Source organism: Vipera ursinii (assembly GCF_947247035.1).
Source record: "Vipera ursinii genome assembly, chromosome: 1".
Taxonomy (NCBI): Eukaryota; Metazoa; Chordata; class Lepidosauria; order Squamata; family Viperidae; genus Vipera; species Vipera ursinii.
In genome coordinates this window covers 240,142,451-240,162,651 of record NC_139512.1, presented here as the reverse complement: position 1 = coordinate 240,162,651, position 20,201 = coordinate 240,142,451, and the positions used below count along the sequence as shown (strand labels likewise).

Sequence of the window (20,201 nt, the reverse complement as noted above, 5' to 3'; positions counted from 1 at the left end):
CATATTATGTTATAATAATACTACCGTAAGTATTTATAAAGGGCTTTGATTTTTCTAGCCTGTCTTAGAAAATAGCTAAAAATATCTATCCATCAGTTTAGTACATAAGACCCACGTTAATTCCAAAAGCGAAGAATGGTTCATATAAAATTGAATCTGAACATATAGATCAGCCAAAAATAGCAAACAAAAAATTCCCAAGCTACATGTCAATTTCACATGCATATTGTTGATCCAGGATTCAAGTATGACAATCAAGAGAAAGGATTATTAGTGATAAGGGAACTGACCAAACTTTTCATGACATTTGAAACTTTGCCTAGTCATTTTCTACCCCACAGAGAAATATTAGCATTAGCTGAAATATTATTTGTAATTGTAATGCAAGTTAAATAACATATGCAGAAAAACATTAATACAATAACATTGAATAAGATATAAACTAGAGATACAAAAGTTTATATGTTTAAAATGATTTAATGTAAAAGACCTCACACAGATTGGACCTCCCAAGTGTTGATACAATTATAATAAATAGCAAACTTTCCTAAAATCAAGAGTTTCAAACTTCCTTCAATCAAGCTTGAAAGCTCTTAAATGGAGCCTCTGAAAGATCAGCAGATTTCTCCTGATCAAGTTCACGAATGTTTGTTTCTTTTTACCTTTTTACCTCCAAAAGCAGGAGTGTTGGGGAAAACAAGGGCAAGCATGAAAGAGCTGGAATTTCTCACTTTCTGTTTTCTTTGATTTCACTCCAAGCTCTGGAAACAAGCAATAGTTAATAATAGTTATTATTAGTGTAAGTAATAATCATGTTTGTTCTTTTTTCTCTCAAATATATTTCCTCTCATCCACAGAGATGTTGTGGGTTTTGAGAGAGATTAAGGAAGGACAGGCAACTTTATTACTATTAATAAAAGCTAGTTAGCTGACTCAACTGTGCTAAATTAGATTGGCATGTCCAGAATTTCACTTCCGCTTCTATTTTGGTTACCTCTGTTGGTTGCAAACATTGCTCTGAGGTCACCCTCTGCTTTTATAAACATCCACTCCCACATCAGGAAAATGGTTACATGAACCTTGTGAAATACAGTACTTTATAAAGCGAGGAGTTGGAATCCTACCTTTCTTTCACAATGTTTACTCATATTTTTCACTCTGCTTTTTTTTTTTAAAAAAAAAGGTGAGGACAGTTAAAAAAACAATCAGTTGTCAAGGGCAAAGGATATGCATGGGTAGCTTGGCCATTACATATGTGGACTTCTTAAAGGCAGGTTCTGCCATTGGCTTTCCAGAAGGAGAATGTAGCATCCCGGGGTTCTGTTATAGGGTGTACAGCTATTCTTCACAGTCAATTCTCTCTTGGTAGTTCTGCAAAACCAATAACAAAAAGAATGATGGGGGATACTGTGACTAATGTGAAGAGCCTATGTCCCTTTAGCTTAAATGCCAAGCCACACCAGCTGGTTTGGAAAGGATGCTATATACCCAATACCTATCCCCAAAGTAATTTGTAGACTTGATAAATTGTGTGTTTTTGAAAAATCAGAAATTTCATTATCTTCCTAATTGTTTGCTACAAAATAGAGGGCAATTAATACATGGAATAATATTTCATATTCCATACATGGCTTTCTAGTAGTAGAAAGATTTTTTTAGCAGACTTTTCCTCGTACCTTGCCCAAAGCATCATTTTTACAGAATTTGCCATCAAAGATTACTCCAAAGAAATGAACAGAAGAATAAAGTAAAATTAGACCTTTAAGCAGAAGCAGCTGGTTATAGAGAATGAAGAAATTTTTTTAAAAAAAGATAATGGGCAATTGTTCAGAAAAAGTCTATGTTTCAGATTTCTGGCTGCCATGAATGCTTGAACAGCTTGGCATACTTTAGGCGATGTGTAATATGTTTTCCACCTGTTACTTTCCTTTGGAAATGAAATGAAATGTAGATCTTAAAACAAAATATTCAACCAGCAAATTGTGTAGCACTCAAAATCAGTCACTATAAATTCAGGTACTTTAGAATGATAACCTTCCTGAAATTTAAGAGCGTCTAACCAAACTGAATTAGGGGAAAAATAATTAGATACTTGACACAAAACTTTAAAAAAATCAGATTATTGACTTTTATCATTTTTCCATGTAGCAAATAAATTACTCACTGCTATTTCAGGTTGTCCTTGACTTACTTACTGAGCCCAATATTTCTGTTGTTAAGTGAGACACATTTGTCAAGTGAATTTTGCCCCATTTTATGACCTTTCTTGCCACGGTTGTTAACTGAATCACCACAGCTGATAAGTTAGTAACACGGTTGTTAAGTGAATCTGGCTTCCCGATTGTTTTTGCTTATCAGAAGGTCGCAAAAGGTGTTCACATGACCTTGGGACACAGCAACATTCTTAACCAGTTGCCAAGTATCTGAATTTTGATCACGTGATCATGGGGATGCTACAAAGGTCGTAAGTGTGAAAAAAGGTCATACAAGTCACTTTTTTCAGTGCCGTTGTAACTTTGAATGGTCAGTAAATGAACTGTTGTAAGTCGAGGACTACCTGTTTATAGATTTATAAACAGGATTAACCTATAACTGTTGTGAGCTGTGTTTAGCTTATGATCTTCTTTAGAACTAGGAGTGGAATTTAAAGGCAAAGGAAGAAGTAGGTTTCTTTAATTTACTTGATGTGTGATCGGGCAATTACCTGGAGGCCACATATGTGGAGCTGCTTGTGGAAGAGTGATCCTTTGGGGGCTATTTTCATAGATTGGAACAGTGCTTCCTCCGAACAGAAAAATAATGCTAAGCTTCGGCAGATGGATAAAATATTCACATGTAGATAGATATATCTAGCTTTAGGTTGATGTGGTTTGTGAAAAATAAAATGATTTAAAAGTATTATTTATGATTACTGAATGCATAATAATACCTTTTGGATTTTAGTCAGATAATAAAAGTAAAAGCAAGGTTGTGTGGGGAGCTCAGCTCTTTTAGTTATTTTTTTTATTTTGGTCCACCTTTTCAATCAAATTGGGAATAACCTCTCTAGCCCATTCAAAACTGAATCCTTGACTTTCTCACAGTAAATAAAAAAAGATGCTTTTTTAGATTCTAGAAGGGTGTGACAGTTTAATGCATTATTTTATTTATTTATTTATTTATTTTAATTCCATTTATATTTATAATGTTGTGTTTCATTTTCTAAACATTACTCACATTCTAACCCACTCTGTCCCTAAACATGTAGAATGAATAACAAAATAAATGATATATATGCTAAATAATTTCACATTTGCTACAGATTCACCAGATTCACTGGTGATATAGTAAAAGGTTTTTGACCAGAAAGCAGCTTTTTCCATCGGTAAAAATAGGTCTAATGGGAAAACAGTCTCTGTTTTATACCTTTTTTTTTACACTTAATTTACTTCAGAGCTACAATGGAAGTCTGTCTAATTTATAATTCATTTTTCACAGGTATATTTTACTAATGGGTCTTCAGGATCGAAATGAAAAACTCTTTTATAAAGTGCTGACTTCTGACATTGAAAGATTTATGCCTATTGTTTATACTCCCACTGTGGGTCTGGCGTGCCAACAATATGGTATAGCATTTCAGAGACCAAGGTATGTAAGGTTTTATACTTCACTTTCAAGTAATTATCCATTTTTCTTGCTTCATAGGTTTTTGCTTCTCAGAAATAATTGAATGTAATCCAAACCTGGAATAATTAAGATAATTCACACTATGTTAAGTACACTTTGCCAAAATAAATCAATACTTTATTTTTTGAAACACTGACAATTAGAAAATGTTTGGCTTAGGTGGCTTTTCAGAAAAACTAATATTGCCTAATAATAACAATTAAGAAAACTGAAACAAGGAATCCTACTTTGATTTTAAAAAATTGAAAATATATTAATAATGTTAATACGCTAACATATAATAGTGGATTTAATTACAAAGAAAAAATGGAGGATATTTTATAGTGTATTTTTCTGTAAAATATTAAAACAGAACTTTAAAAAGGCAGTTAGATTCTGTTACTACCATTGGCAAGCTCAGGTAGTCTCTGCAGTTCACATTTATTTTTCTTCCAGTTGCATTGATAGCCAGTTCCTCTCCAGAGCTTTCTCACAGTGTCTTTTATTAACATTAGTGTTTATAGCAATTCTTTTAATTCTCTTTTTAAAAGGTGATAAATTTAATTAATGAACCCTTCCTAATATTGAAATACTACAGCAGTCCTCGACTTACCACCACAATTGAGCCCAAAATTACTGTTGCTAAGTGAGATATTTGTTAAGTGAGTTTTGCCCCTTTTACGCTCTTTCTCGCCACAGTTGTTAAGTGAATCGCTCCAGTTGCTAAGTTAGTAACACACGGTTGTTAAGTGAATCTGGCTCCCCCATTGACTTTGTTTGTCAGAGTGTTGCAAAAGGTGATCACATGACCTTGGGACATTGCAACCATCGTAAATGTGAGTCAGTCTGAATCAATCATGTGACAATGGTTGTAAGTGTGAAAAATGGTCATAAGTCACTTTTTTCACTGTCATCGTAACTTTGGTCACTACATGAACTGGGAGGTACACAGGCGGGAGAGATTTATCCCAGTGACTTGTGATCTTCCTTTGACTTTCTGTGGAAAATGATCGCTGAATGAATGGTTGAGTGAGTGAAAGTTGAGGACGGGCCTATAATCATTTGTAACATCAATGAATGAATTAGACAAGAAAGAATTCCGAGTGCCCTTATTGTAACTTTTTACCAATTATTGTATTTATTTTATTACTAAGCAGTGCTTTTTTTGTAAAAGAAAAAGGTGCCGGAACTCACACATGTCATACAACCCGCCTTGACTACCCTACAAGGTTCCATCCAAAAAAGGTGCCGGAACTCCGTTCTGAGCGTTCTATGAGAAAAAAAGCCCTGTTACTAAGAAATAAGGGAAGCAACTTTACAGACAGACAAATATTCATTATATCCTCCTGGCAAGCTATATCACAGAGGGCAGTATTTTATTTCACTGCCATAGGACTCACTTTCACAGTCTTACTGGGAAAGGGACTTCTGAGTGTTCTGTTTTAAAGCTGCTGATTATTTGGAGACAATCTGGTGGGTGTAAAAGACTATATACTTCCTGCAATTTTGAGACCGCTTCTCTTAACATATATGGATATTTGGTTTTGAGGATGCACCTAAATGAACTGGAACCGCATTATTTGACACCCACAAACGCAACTGCCACCAAGCTTTTTAATAAGGACCCTTTTTATAGTTCTCAGAGGCCCTCTCACTATGATTTGCTAAAAGTTTCCTACTCTTTGGAGATAGGAAAGGAAATATGTGAAGGCTTTGTAGACATATCATATGTAGACATATCATCATCATAATAAAAAATTCCCTCCAACATGAAACTCCTCCCAAGTCCAAATACATGTTCTTCCCACACATGTGATGTAATTTCATTCGCTTTGTCAGGGCTTTTTTTCTCATAGAACGCTCAGAACGGAGTTCCGGCACCTTTTTTGGATGGAACCTTGTCGGGTAGGCAAGGCGGGTTGTATGACGTGTGAGTTCTGGCACCTTTTTCTTTTTAAAAAAAGCACTGCGCTTTGTAATCTTTACTTAGGTCCTTTCCAATATTACATGCAGCCTATGGGATAAATTGTGAATGTGAATAAGACACAAAGATACTTGCCTTTTCCAGAATATACTTTACAATCTTAATGGATAATTACTGAATAGATCTGCTGGTCCTAATAGCACACTGAATCACTGGGTTACCAATAATGGATGAAGTTACAACTGGGTTGCTAAACTAAAAATATAGTTATAGCATATTCTGAGTATTTAGTTTTACTTAAAAAAAGACAAAATATAATACGTTTTTCAGATTTCACCTTTCTGTATCATATCCAAAAGTATGAAAAATTACAGTCTCAGTAACCCATTCAGACCACCCATCCGTACACCATTGAAAGACATTGAAGCCTCTCTCTGAGCACTTTTGAATTATCCCAGAGTTGGAAAAATTGATGTCAGCACAATAGCTCATATTCATGTTTATTTAATTTTAAGACACATTTTGGAATCATTGGAAGAAAAATGCACTTTTAAATTATAAAGTGTTTCTGTTTTGTTTTTTTAAAAAAAATACAGTGTAAAAATGACACAATAACAATTGAATGAGAATAAAAACTCTTGTTTTCTAAACGTTGGAACATTTATGATATTATCATCTCTCTCTATAGATTCACGCAGCTTTATAAAACTTAGAACTGGTAACATATTACATCATCTGCTTCATGCACAGTGGTACCCCTGCAACCGTCCTGAGGCTGATCTATGGAATGGCTGTGTGGGAAGCAGGCCCAAGGCCTGCAGGGCCTGGGTAGGGGTAACAAACCTAAGGCCTGCAGGCCCCCTGAAGAGTGAGAAGCAAAGGACAAGCTGCCTCAGGGTGTGGGGAAGGCCTTGAGAAGCCTGGACCAGGCCTCTTAAGGCCTCCATTAACACTGAAGCATTTAACAATATCTGAGGTCACCTAATGACTGTATTTCGGGACAGTAGGGTTGGAGGTTATTATTCAAGGTTATCATGTGAGCACATTGCTTAATGACTGTCATGACTTGTGACTGCAATTGGCAGGATCCATTGTGGTCCTAATCATTTTTAATGAATTGTTATTCATTCAATATTTTTTTCCTCCTGCTTCTGCACTTTTTGGAGTTTTGTGGCTAGTGTGTAGGTGTGTGCATATATATACATAGACTCACAAAACCCCCACTCAGGATAGATTTTAGCTGACATTGGCAAATGTTAACTAAGAGGGAAAGGTGGACATTTCCAAAACCTTTTATATGTTTAGATATAGGTTTTTTCTGTCTAATCTTTTTTTTCTGGACTATCATCTTTAAACTAGTCTGCCATTTTAGTAAACATAATATGGCAGTCATGCATAGTTTTGTTTTTCTTTTACATTCTGTTATGTCTTTAAAGAAGAAATTAAAAGTTCAGAAGCAGCTTCTTGTTCTACATGTTTTCTGTTTTTATACAGGCATGCCTTTGACTAAAGACGTTAGGGTAGGCATCACACCAGAACATATCCATAATATTTAGATAGATTTGTATATCTGTAACTATATACTGCTGAAATGTTTAGTTTTGCGTGCAGCTGTGTATCGTATATTAATATACCTATACAGGTTTTTTTTATACGCTCTCTGATTTCTGCAAACATCACTGCATTCCTAGTAGGGGGCTGCTATTGCTAATCCATTCTTCTCCTTCCATCGTTCTTCAGGTTTGGTTCCAGAAGGCAAATCAGATTCCAATTCATGACCCCTGTTTTAGCAAATGTGTATAAAATTGCTGTGAACAAAGATGTCTTTTTATGGAGTTTTGGGCTGTCTCTTGGTTTCTCATATACTGTGGAAATTCATTTCTTATTTCCTTCTTAAAATAATTGTGGCCTGCTGCACTGATATGTGGTATGATTATAGATCCGGGCATGGACCACAATTTTTTATAATTTTTTTTACTTAGAAAGCATTGTTAAGAAAAGTCGTAAAATGGGGCAAAACTCAAGAAATTTCTCCATTAGCCACATACATTTTTGGCTCAATTGTGGTTGTAAGTTGAGGACTACATGTACTTTGATTTTTCTTAAAAAGGCATGCAACAATTGTCTTGTCAAAAATACTTTAGCCTTTCTTGAAGTCTGGTGGATTCTTTTTTTCATCAGTGACTATATCTTTCATGGAAACCTGGATTTCTTTCAAATGCAAGTATCTGTTTTCCATCTTCCAAGAGTTCTACGATTTATACAAAGAAGAGGAAAAGTTAGTTACACCAGCAAAGAATTACTAAGCCCTATCGCACAGTAATCTTTTGTTTGTGCCTGAAAGTTGATAGCAATCTTATCTCTGCTTTCATTTTTAAATGGTTAAAAAAGGAAGAAAGAAGTGAATTTTAACAAATAAAAGCCAGTGTTTTTTTAGCTAAACTAATATAATTTGTTTGAAAATGTATATTCTTCCTTGTTTATTTTTTTAAATGTCTTTTAAAAGTATTAGGTTCCAAAAGATACTTCTATGCCAGTGAGTTTCTGCAGGTGGTCTGCCTTATAGAAATGGGATGAAACTGGATCTATTTTGTAGTTAAAGGGTAAGGGTGATAGTCAGTTCAGTTATAGTCCTTATTTCATTTGGCTTATTTTAGCTATTCTCTTGACATTCTTGTACAAAGCACTGACATTTATGGATACAAGCAGCAATGATTTATGTGATACGATGAAAATTGGCAACAGCCATATATCCATGAGTTTCTGGGTTGTAAGTTATGTTTGCTCATCCAGGCACACATTTAATAACTTATTTAGTAATCAAAATAAATCTCAAGTGCCTACACATTCTTTTTTTTGACAAGTTGCTATATTTTTATGCAAAAATAACCCTATTTTTATTCCTAAAACTACATAACTAGAGAATCATATAGAAAAGCTTGTAAAGTATATAATTTTCTTTGAAGTCTTTTGGGAAATATTTTTACAAATTAAAAGCAAGATTAATTTGATTGCCTTCTAAATGAACATTATCTCTGAATTAATCAACACTGGTTTATGCACAGTAGCATACAGTCTAGGGACAATCTAGTATATCATTGCTTGCTTGCCTGCTTGCTTATTTATTTATATGTTTTATATCCAGTCTAATTCCTCTGACTCCAGAGGAATTTATTTATATGTTTTATTTATTTATTTATTTATATGTTTTACAGCCAGTCTAATTCCTCTGACTCCAGAGGAATTTACTTAAAAAGTAAATATTATTTAAAAATAATATTTTTACAAAATCACAATTATTATGTGAACAAGTATAATTTTAAAAAAAGATAACAGGCCTCAAACTCATATGAAATGGTTGTACCTTTGCTTCTTTCCTGTATTATACAAGTCTGGAGACTTTCTGGGCCTTAGGATGAAGAGCATTCCAGAGCGATGGGGTTGCCTAAGAAAACCAAAGTTTTCAGCTTCCGTCCTTCTGAAATTTCAACTGAATGACTCTTGAAGCATCTCTTTCCAGACTTGTATAAGGCTTTTAGAGTTCAAGAATTGTACTCAGAAACAGAGGTAACCAATGCAATACCCCCAATATACAGCTGGCGTAATCCTGCTAAAACACCTCTCTCTTGCCAGCATTTGGGCTGTCACATTCGGCACCAGCTAAAGTTTCCAGGTATTCGGCCAAGACAGACTCAAATAGAGCGTGTTGCAGCAATTCAACCTTAAAGAAATGAATGACTGCTGCAGAAGCTGGGCAGAGACATCCCTGGCCACAGCCTCCACTCCTAGATCAAGTAAAAGCTGTGAATCCAGAAGAATCCCACCCACCCACCCACCCCCTGCAACTTTCAGGAGGAATGCAATATAGCACTCATAATCAAATCAGATGGCATTTGGACAAGCCAAAACTTCATAGTACTAAGATTCAGTTTCAAGTTGTTTCATCCCACCCAGTCTTGTACTGCCTCTAGACAGTAAGAACTTCCACTGCATTTCCTGTCTGGGCAAGGCAATATATAACTCGATACTACCAGCATACTGATGTTATATCACCCAGAATCAACAAATGACCTGACCTAATGGTTCCATGGAGAAGTTAAATAACTTGCAGGGAAAAGTCAGGTCTTGCAGCATCCTATACAAAGGTTTGAACACTCATTCTCCATTATCGGCAGCTGGAACTATCTTCTTAGGTAGCAGCAGAACAGCAGCAAACATTCCCGGCCATTGTCAATCCTTTAGGTGATCTAGAAGGATGCTACTAAGAGATCCAATAGGATCAGGAAGACTGTCCTCTTTTTATCCACCAAATAATCAATATAGTTTCACTATCAGGCCTAGATTTGAAATCTGTCTGAAAGAGATCTAATTAATCTGTTTGGTTGAAGTGTTGAACTAGAAGCAGGCAGACCCTAGTTCGAGTTTACTCTCACCAACAGAAGCCTACTAGATGATTTCGTGCCCATCATTCTTTCTCAGCCCCCACACTCGGACTTTTCATTTGGTTTAATCTATAGCGGCACATATAGCAGCATTTCTATACTTGCACTTGCATTAATCAGTCAGTTTCTACTTAGAAATATCTGGGACAGATATTTTTTTTAAAATCACACTACCGTACTTTAAATGCAGATGATACTTTTATTCTATGGGGCTTTGCCCGCTACTGAATTAAAGTTTTCCATACATTCGTGAGTTGGCAAAAGACTATACTTTGCTGTTTCCATTACCTGTTCCTCTTGGTGCTGCTTCCAGTCATTGTCAGTCACCCAACTTCCCTCCAAAATCACGGGTAATAAAGTGTAATGGGTTTTATCCACTTTGCAGGTGTTGAAGGTCACAGTCATAATAAAGAGGAAAATGGGGAGGAGCAATTTGTATGAACACTGTAGAATATAAGGAACAAAGATTTAACTCTTCCATTGTGAGTTGTAATCCTGATGAAAATCCCTCCATCCAAATGCTGTAATTAAACTTAATAAAAGAAAACAAAGCTTGTATTGTTAATATTGTGCTAAGCTCTTTTTTTTTTAAAAAAAAGCAAGCCATGTTATTTGGGAACTGTTATTATTTTAACATGAAGATAAGTCTTCAATGTATTTCTGGGCTCAGAAAAAATAGAGGAAATGGTGTGCTTCTGAGATCCTGCTATTTCCCAAGAGAATTGTATGGCTAGGACCTAGGTTAATTATGGAGAAGGAATTCTTTGGAAGCTGAGTGCATTTCTTACAACTTTGCACAGCGCACAAAAAGCATATGCACTGGGGTTATTTTGAAGATGCCAAGAGCTACTTTACTTCATAACAGCATATTTTCTAATCTGAGGTATCTGGCTATGTTGGGTATGTATGTGGCATTATTGGGCTTACTGTACTTATTATAAATCTGGTAGATCATATTCCTCTTATGTGAAATATTTCAGGCAGTATTCAGGAAGCATGCTACTACTATAGTATATGATTTATATATTTCAATGGAACTTTTTAAATTGAAGTAAAAGTTTTAACAGTTGACAAAGGAAAACTATATATGGAGAGATATATAATGTATTTGAAAAAGAATGGTGACATAAATGAGTTTTCCCTAATGAAGTAGGATAGGGTTTTTAAAATTAATGCTGAGCCAGATAAAGTCCAGATGTTTAGCCTTTCAAATGTTGTTTTAGGATTTCATTCTTCTTTTAAAATTTCCATACCTAGTTTTTAGTAGGTTTTTCTTAGTTAGACCCTCACTAGTTATTTTAATTGAATCATAATTAAAATATAATAGGTTGAATAATTCTTAATTTAAAAATGTAATAGGTGTTCAGTTAAAAATCCTTAACTAAAGCAAAATGAAAATGCTAGACATGAGATATATTATTTCTTCTTCCCACTTTCTTAAACGTGGTTAATAGTTTGGCAACAGTGAAATCATGAAATCTCATATTTTCATGACTGTTCTTGTTAGTTTATATGATATCCTTGTTTTCAGATTTTGCTTATTGAACATATCACAGTGAACTGGATAGTACTAGTATAACCAAAATGCAAATGAAGTATAGTTCATCGAAATGTGTGAAGACAGCATATAAATATTTGTTCCAGGTTAATTTCTGGTGAAGGCAATGGAGGCCTTATGTGAGCTGCCAGCATCTGCACCTCCAAAAACAATCAGAATAAACATGGAAGGGACCTTGGAGGTCTTCTAGTCCAGCCCCCTGCTCAAGCAGGAGACCCTGTACCGTTTCAGACAGGTGGTTGTCCAATCTCTTAAAAACCACCTGTGATGAATCATCCACAACTTCTGACAGCAAGTTGTTCCACTACTTAATTGTCCTCATTGTTAGGAAGTTTCTCCTTAATTCCAGGTTGCTTTTCTCCTTAATTAGTTTCCATCTACTGTTTATTGTCCTGCCGTCTGGTGCTTTGGAAAATAAGTTGACCCCCTCCTCTTTGTGGCCCCTCTCAAATACTGGAATACTGCTATCATGTCTCCCTTAGTCCTTCTTTTCTCTAGACTAGCCAAACCCAAATCCTGCAACCATTCTCCATATGTTTTAGTCTCCAGGCCTCATCTTGGTACTCTTCTTTGCATATTTGTGCAAAGCATATTTGCATATTTGCATAAAACATATGGACTGCAAGGCAATCAAACCGGTCAGTCCTAGAGGAGATCAACCCTGACTGCTCTTTAGAAGGCCAGATCCTGAAGCTAAAACTCAAATACTTTGGCCACCTAATGAGAAGGAAAGACTCACTGGAGAAGAGCCTAATGCTGGGAAAGATTGAGGGCAAGAGAAGAAGGGGACGACAGAGAATGAGGTGGCTGGATGGAGTCACTGAAGCAGTAGGCGTGAGCTTAAAATGGACTCCAGAAGATGGTAGAGGACAGGAAGGCCTGGAGGAATGTTGTCCATAGGGTCGCGATGGGTCGGACACGACTTTGCAGCTAACAACAACATAAAACATATTTGTATATTTTAATTTGCTGTTTTTTCCTCACTATTTGGTGGTCTACTTGGCACTGCCTAGTTTGTGAGTGTGTGTGTGTGTGTGTGTGTGTGTTTGTGTGTGTGTGTGTGTGTGTGTTTCAAAGGGTCTTTTGAGAGGGAAGGCGTAAGAATCTGCAGGCATCACATTGGCAGTGACTCAGTGTTGTCCCCCAAGACAGATGAATGGTACGTGAGTGGAGGTGTTCTAGCTTTTATTTTCCCCAAAGTAGATGGGTTGAGTTTCCTTTAAGTCTTGTTTTTTTGTTGTTGTTTATTTGTTTCTTTTAAGTCTTTGTCTTAAAAAAAAAACTACCATGAAAATACAAGCAGCGCAAACCTGGGGACAGAGAAATGAGGCTGGAGAGTTCTTGTTCCTTATCCTAGGCTTAAAAGGAAAATGAAGCATTTTATGAGTATTGTTACAATTGCTTCTCTGTGTTCTACCATACTCTGCCTTTCATCAGAGTGAGCTAGTCTAGCCAATTATCCTTTTGTCATATATTACTGTTTTCTGTCAGTAACCCATTCTTTGTTTAGCCATTACTGCCTCTCTAAAGTATGTATCCTTTCACAGTTTACTTCATACAGGCTTTCAAATATAGGCATCTTGGGTGCAAGATGTAGAACATACTGTAGTCATCATGCTAGCATTCTTGGACAATGTGGCATTTCAAAGTGAATCCTGATTCTAATTGGATAGTACCAAGAGCCTGCTGTTTTCTAAGTTTTAATAGGAATACTTGGCTGGAACTTGGTAATATAATGAATTCTTCTCATTTTAGAATAAAGTTTTGATTTCATATTTATCAATATGTTTTTCTTGGAAATAGATCCACAGCTAGTAACATTTTATACTTTTTTGTAGAGAGTCTCTGGCTTCAGTAGAGTTTGCTTCAGTCATAACAAATATTTTTTTTGTTTGATAGAGTAAAGTTTGACGATTTGTAGTTCATTGAACAGTTATGCATATGCTTAACTTTTGGCAGCAAAAATATTTTAGCTGGAATTATTTGAGGCTATTCATGGCAGTTCAAGTTAAATGTGTTTGCATCTTTCATAGTCTGAGATTTACACAGCCTCTTAACATTCTGATTTAATTTTAATGTGTTTTATTATTTGTATGAGTTAAAAATATATGATATATTGTTATTACATCCTATAATCATTTCCTTCTGTAGTGTAAAGCTGCTTTTTAATTTGTATGTATTTTTAAAAAAAAATCAGTTTTTTTTATCAGATCTTCAAAGCAGCTAAGAAATGGCAAACCATTACTACTAAACAACCAATGGCTCTTGACCTCTGGAAGATGGAAAAGGCCAGATTGTTTTTCTCGATGCCTCTTCCTACAGTGATAGGTTTGCTGGCATCATTGCTTATTATTGCATTGCTATTCACTTCCATGAAATGCTCTTCTTCCTGAATTTAACTCCTGTTCTGCCCCCTTTATTTATCAGAATAAACTTTGACTCTCCCTCTTTAGCCTTCCAGTAACATCCTTAGCTTTGAGTCTTAAATTTAGATGTTAGGAAAATTTCAAACCTTCCATGCCAGGGGTTGCCCAAGTTTAGTTGCTTGGAGGATTTTCAATAAACCTCTGTAGTCACACAAAGGGCAAAGTACTTTGGGCCAGTCTCCAAATCTTGTCAGCACTAGTTCCTGCAGCTTCTCTAAATAGCCTTAACCCTTCTCTTCAGAGTTCCTGGAAGACAAATGTCTCCCCCATTAGCTTACTTACCTGACCCATTATGATCCAATGGACTCTTTTCATCTCATGCTTCTGGTGTTTCTGTAATCTCCAGCTGACCCCAGCTAGCATTCATGTTTATCTGACAACAGGAATTCATATTTTAATTATTTTCTCCTGTATATAAACTGAGTGTGTCAAATACTGAAGGATATTACAAAATAAAATGGAACGATTAACATTTGAAACAGACAGAGACTAACACATGACTAACTCATTTGCTAGATATAGGTGCAACAAATGAGATGCAGACTTGTGGATATTGAGTCCCTGAGCCATATAGGCTTTAAACGTGACAACCAACATCATGAATTGCATCTAGCAGCAGACCAGGATAGTAATGATGTCGCAAAAATAAAGTACAGGCAATCTTCAACTTTCCACAGTTCATTTGGTGACTGTCTGAAGTTACAATGGCAAAATGGGAAAAAATCATTTAACAACTGTCTCATTTGATAACAGATTTTGTGCTCAATTGTCATAAATCGAGAACTACCTGTGACAGATTTTATTTTCCTGGGCTCCAAGATCACCGCAGATGGGGACTGCAGCCAAGAAATTAAAAGACACTTGCTCCTGGGGAGGAAAGCCATGGCAAATCTAGACAGCACACTAAAAAGCAGAGACACCACCCTGCCAGCAAAAGTGCGTATAGTCAAGGCTATGGTCTTCCCAGTTGCAATGTATGGCTGTGAAAGTTGGACCATAAGAAAGGCTGAGTGCCAAAGAATTGAGGCCTTTGAACTATGGTGCTGGAGAAGACTCCTGCGAGTCCCTTGGACTGCTAGGCGATCAAACCGGTCAGTCCTAGAGGAGATCAAACCTGACTGCTCTTTAGAAGGCCAGATCCTGAAGTTGAAACTCAAATACTTTGGCCACCTAATGAGAAGGAAGGACTCACTGGAGAAGAGCCTAATGCTGGGAAAAGTTGAGGGCAAGAGAAGAAGGGAATGACAGAGAATGAGGTGGCTGGATGGAGTCACTGAAGCAGTAGATGTGAGCTTAAATGGACTCCAGAAGATGGTAGAGGACAGGAAGGCCTGGAGGAACGTTGTCGATAGGGTCGCGATGGGTCGGACACGACTTTGCAACTAACAACAACAACAACCTGTATCGGAATCTACCAGGACTGCTGCATGCTGGATCACCTGAAGCTTCTTGATAATCATCTAGCAAGCCTCACGTATAGCAGATTGCAGAAGTCCTACCATGAGCTGACACAGTCATGAATGCACAGATCTCCTAATCCAGGAATGTGGCTGTATTTGGCACATCACATGTAGCTGTGCAAAGGCTCTCCTTAACATAACCTCAATTTACATTCAATCAAGTAGGAGCTGTGAAAGAGCCCCTTTCCCCCCTGTAAGCCAGATTTGTTCAGAGCAGGATAAGTTCATCCAGAACTATAAATAAACTAAGGCCAGACTCAGCTGGCTTTTGACTCCACAGCTGTTTCATTTGGTGAGAGTTCAGTCCCACTGAGAACCTAAAAGTCTTCAGGCACCATCAGTGGTGGGATTCAGATAAGGGAACAAACGGTTCTCTGTGTAGATGCCGCTTCCTGAAGTCCGTTCTGGGCCTGGGCAACAAAAAATTAGCTACCGGTTCTGCGGAAGTGGTATGAACCGGCTGAATCCCACCACCGGGCACCATGTCAGAAATTCCAGTACATCCTCTTCCTGGTTAGGGACAGAGACATGTAACTAGGTTTCATTTTCACATTGATGGCACATCACTCTGAACGAATGAATGATCTCACCCAATCTAGTGTAGATGTTAAACAATGTAGGAAACAGGCTTTTCTGGTTCAAATTACTTCTTAACAGCAGATGTGGAGATTTGATGAACCTACAGCACAATTTTCCAGAAATCTTCTGGAATTATTTCTCAACAGTTGTTAAAATTAATTTGGAGGTCAGAAATAATTTGGTACTACTAGTGCTATTTGAATATATTTGAAATTGAATCCTCTGTCTTCTGAATGTAAAAATTGAATACTATTTTTCAGTCAGAAACTACCACCTTGTAGCTATTTTTAAGGAATTATTTTAAAACTACATTTTTTTAATGTTGAGATCCAAATTAATATTTTTTCCATGAAACATCCATGGAATATCCTGACTGAAGTATTTTAATCCCTCTGTGAATTGTACGATATAACTAATTTTGGAATTTCTTCCCAGGATAAATGAGCCATGTTATTTTAACCCTTTTCTCATAAAATAGAGTATCTATTACTGTAAGAATTTATTTTACATTCAACTCTCCTTGAACAGAGTACTCCAGGACAGGGCGACCTAGATTGTGTTTATTTGGCAACATCTTTAAAAAATGACAAGCCTAATAATTTAATGTTGGTAATTTAGTTAAATATCCAAAAGTCATGACAAGCTTGAACTTTAATCCTTAAGAAAATGTAAGGAATTTTCAAAAAACCATATTGTAAATACCTCATGTTATAACAATTTAGAGATCTTTAGTCCAATGACTTTTAAGCTGTTATAGATAACTGCTTAATGGGATACCATGGAAATATATACATTAACTATCTTAAATATGTCATCAGTGCCCAAACATAACCAAATTTGGTTTGGAGATTCTATTTCTGACTTGCATGATTCTAAAAGTACCTTCCTCTCTAGTTGATCATATTATAGGGCTAGCACATTCAAACTGATGTAAAGACTAATAATTATAACTAAGGTAAAGGTAAAGGTTCCCCCGCACATGTGTGCTAGTCGTTTCCGACTCTAGGGGCCGGTGCTCATCTCCGTTTCAAAGCTGAAGAGCCAGCGCTTGTCCGAGGACGTCTCCGTGGTCATGTGGCCGGCATGACTAGACGCCAAAGGCGCACGGAGCGCTGTTACCTTCCCACCGTAGTGGTCCCTATTTTTCTACTTGCATTTTTATATGCTTTCAAACTGCTAGGTTGGCAGAAGCTGGGACGAGTAACAGGCGCTCACTCTGCTACGCGGCACTCGGGATTCGACCCGCCAAACTGCCAACCTTCTGATCGACAAGCTCAGCGTCTTAACCCACTGAGCCACCGCGTCCCTCTAATTATAACAAAAGGTGTTCAAATTTTTGGAACTAGCTGCTTCGGAATATGTGACTGCACTTAGGCAACACCTCTTTTTGAACCATTAAACCAATCACATCATTTCCCACACTCACAAAATGTTCCTAGCTGCCTCTGTGCACCTATGTATAACATTTATTGAATTTTCCATGCCAGTTTTTCTAATCCTAGTTTATAACGTTGGAAAACAATTTTTCTAGAATTCATGTTCATTAAATCGGGATGGAGTCTAATTGATTTGAACCTGGCCAACTGAGGTTCTGCTTCAGCCCCATAGTATCATCCTGTCCAGTTTGATCTGGCAGAGTTGGCACATTTTGGGTTTCTTTAGTTAAATGATGCTGTCTATTGGTTCCCTGGAAGCATATCTTCTCTATAGTAGTGAGTGGCCCCTGATACAATCCCGAGATTGTACCAGAGATCCTGATAGCCCCCATCCTGCTGCTGTTTTGAAGGGCCTTGAAGACTTGGCTTTCCTCCCAGGCCTTTAATGAAGGAGAATCCACTCCTTTGGACAGTGTGGATGTGTTTATTTTTTTCATACCAGTCCAGTTTCTGCCATATTGCTATATTTTATTTGTTATATCTATATCTATATTTATATATATGTTTTTGTAGATTTTCACGGGTACAGGTATGTAGGTCTTGGCGTATTCGGGTCTTTTCCCGTGTAAGATTGATAGTGTCTTGGCGATGTTTCCACGAGGTCCCACTCATCATCTTCAGGCTGGTGTCTTCGGCTTCGTGCTTGTGCGAGCAAAGTGTGATCAGAGCTGCCGTCTCTCTATAAATATTGGTGTGTGTGGGGGGGTGCTGGCTTTGTTGCTGTAAGTAGGTTGGTTGGCTGTGTTGTTACATGTTGATTGGTTGATAGGGTTATTGTTTGTGGATTAGTCGGCTGTTTTGTAACATCCTGTGTGGCTGAGGTGTTGGCTATGTGCCCATTAGTCTTTTGTGTTTTAACGACCTGGATAATGGGCTGTGTGATGACATCCTGAGCTCTTGTGTAGTGATATCGTGAGTTCTGTGCTGCAACATCCTGGGTGGTTGGCTGTGTTGTGACATCCCAAGCTTTAGCATTGTAACCTCCTGAGTTCTATCTCTCTCTCTCTCTCTCTCTCTCTCTCTCTCTCTCTCTCTCTCTCTCTCTCTCTCTCTCTCTCTATCTCTATCTCGCTCTAGCTCTAGCTCTAGCTCTATATCTGTCTGTCTATCATCTCTCTCTCTCTCTCTCTCTCTCTCTCTCTCCCAGTATGTAGGCAGTTTATTTATTTATTTTATTTTATTTATTTATTTAGATTTATATACCGCCCTTTCCCGAAGGACTCAGGGTGGTTTACAGGATATTTAAAAGAAAATCAATACAAAAGTTAACACCAATTAAAAAAGATTAAATAAAACCCTGAGAGAAAATAAAAAACCCAGTTAAAATTAAAATTAAAAATTCTCAGCCTGGGCCAGAGAGCTCGAAGAGCCAGGTCTTCAGGTCCCGGCGGAATGAACGGAGGTCAGGGGCAGTCCTAAGCTCCGCGGGCAGCTGGTTCCAAAGGGCAGGCGCGCCCACTGAGAAGGCCCTACCCCTGGGTGTTACCCGCCGGCAATCTTTAACCGGCGGCACCCTGAGAAGACCCTCCCTGTGGGAGCGCCCTAGACGAAGGGAGCTTGATGCTGGCAGCAGGTGTTCCCTCAAATATCCCGGACCCTCGCCATTTAGGGCTTTATAGGTCATCACCAGCACCTTGAATCTCACCCGAAGGGCAACCGGAAGCCAATGCAGCTCGCGGAGTAGAGGTGTTACATGGGAGTATCGGGAGACCTCCATTACAACTTGTGCGGCCGCATTCTGCACCAGCTGAAGCCTCCAGGTGGTCCTCAAGGGCAGCCCCATGTAGAGAGCGTTGCAGTAGTCTAAACGGGAGGTCACGAGCGCATGAGTGACTGTGTGTAGGGCATCTCGGTCCAGATAGGGTCACAACTGGTGCACCAGGCGAACCTGGGCAAAAGCCCCCCTGGTCACGGCTCCTATATGATCTTCAAAATTGAGCCGCAAATCCAGGAGGACGCCCAAGTTGCGAGCCCTATCAACGGGGGGTAATACCTCACCCCCCATCGTTAGAGATGCAATAGTATGGTTGACCCGAGATGCCGGTATGCACAGCCACTCAGTCTTTGCAGGATTGAGACGAAGCCTGTTTCTCCCCATCCAGACCCGGACCGCTTCCAGGCAACGGGACATCACGGCGAGGCCATCGCTGCGTTTTGTTCGGGGTGGAGAAAAAAAGTTGGGTATCATCAGCGTACTGATGATACCCCACCCCAAAACCACGAATGATCTCGCCCAGCGGCTTCATATAGATGTTGAACAGGAGGGGCGAGAGAACCGACCCCTGAGGAACTCCACAAATGAGAGGCCTCAGGGCGGACCTCTGCCCTCCTGTCAACACTGACTGCGAGCGGCTCAGGAGATAGGAGAACCACCGCAAAACGGTGCCTCCCACTCCCAACCCCCTGAGACGCTGCAGTAGGATACCATGGTCGATGGTATTGAAAGCCACTGAGAGATCTAATAGGACTAGGACAGAGGAACAACCCCTGTCCCGAGCCCGCCAGAGATCATTCGCCAGCGCGACCAATGCCGTCTCCGTGCTGTGCCCAGGCCTGAAACCCGATTGGTAGGGGTCCAGATAATCAGTTTCATCCAGGAACAGAGGAAGCTGATGCGCCACCACACTCTCAACAAGTTATTGAGAATGGTGTTAAATGGTGCTTTTTATTTATTTATTTTTTAGACTTTTAAATGATATTGTAGCTAATGGGTTATCAGATTTTAGGGAAA

The 20,201-nt window shown here is 38.2% G+C and overlaps 1 protein-coding gene across 2 annotated transcripts in view; it reads left to right on the top strand.

Moving 5' to 3' along the window:
• The window catches only part of ME1 (malic enzyme 1), a 134,357-nt gene that overhangs the window by 20,375 nt on the left and 93,781 nt on the right, over positions 1 to 20,201 (top strand). For both annotated transcript variants that reach the window (XM_083377330.1, XM_083377331.1), the window contains one exon: positions 3,478 to 3,627. In XM_083377330.1, the coding sequence (XP_083233456.1) occupies positions 3,478 to 3,627 (150 nt within the window). The remainder of the gene's footprint in view (positions 1 to 3,477; positions 3,628 to 20,201) is intronic.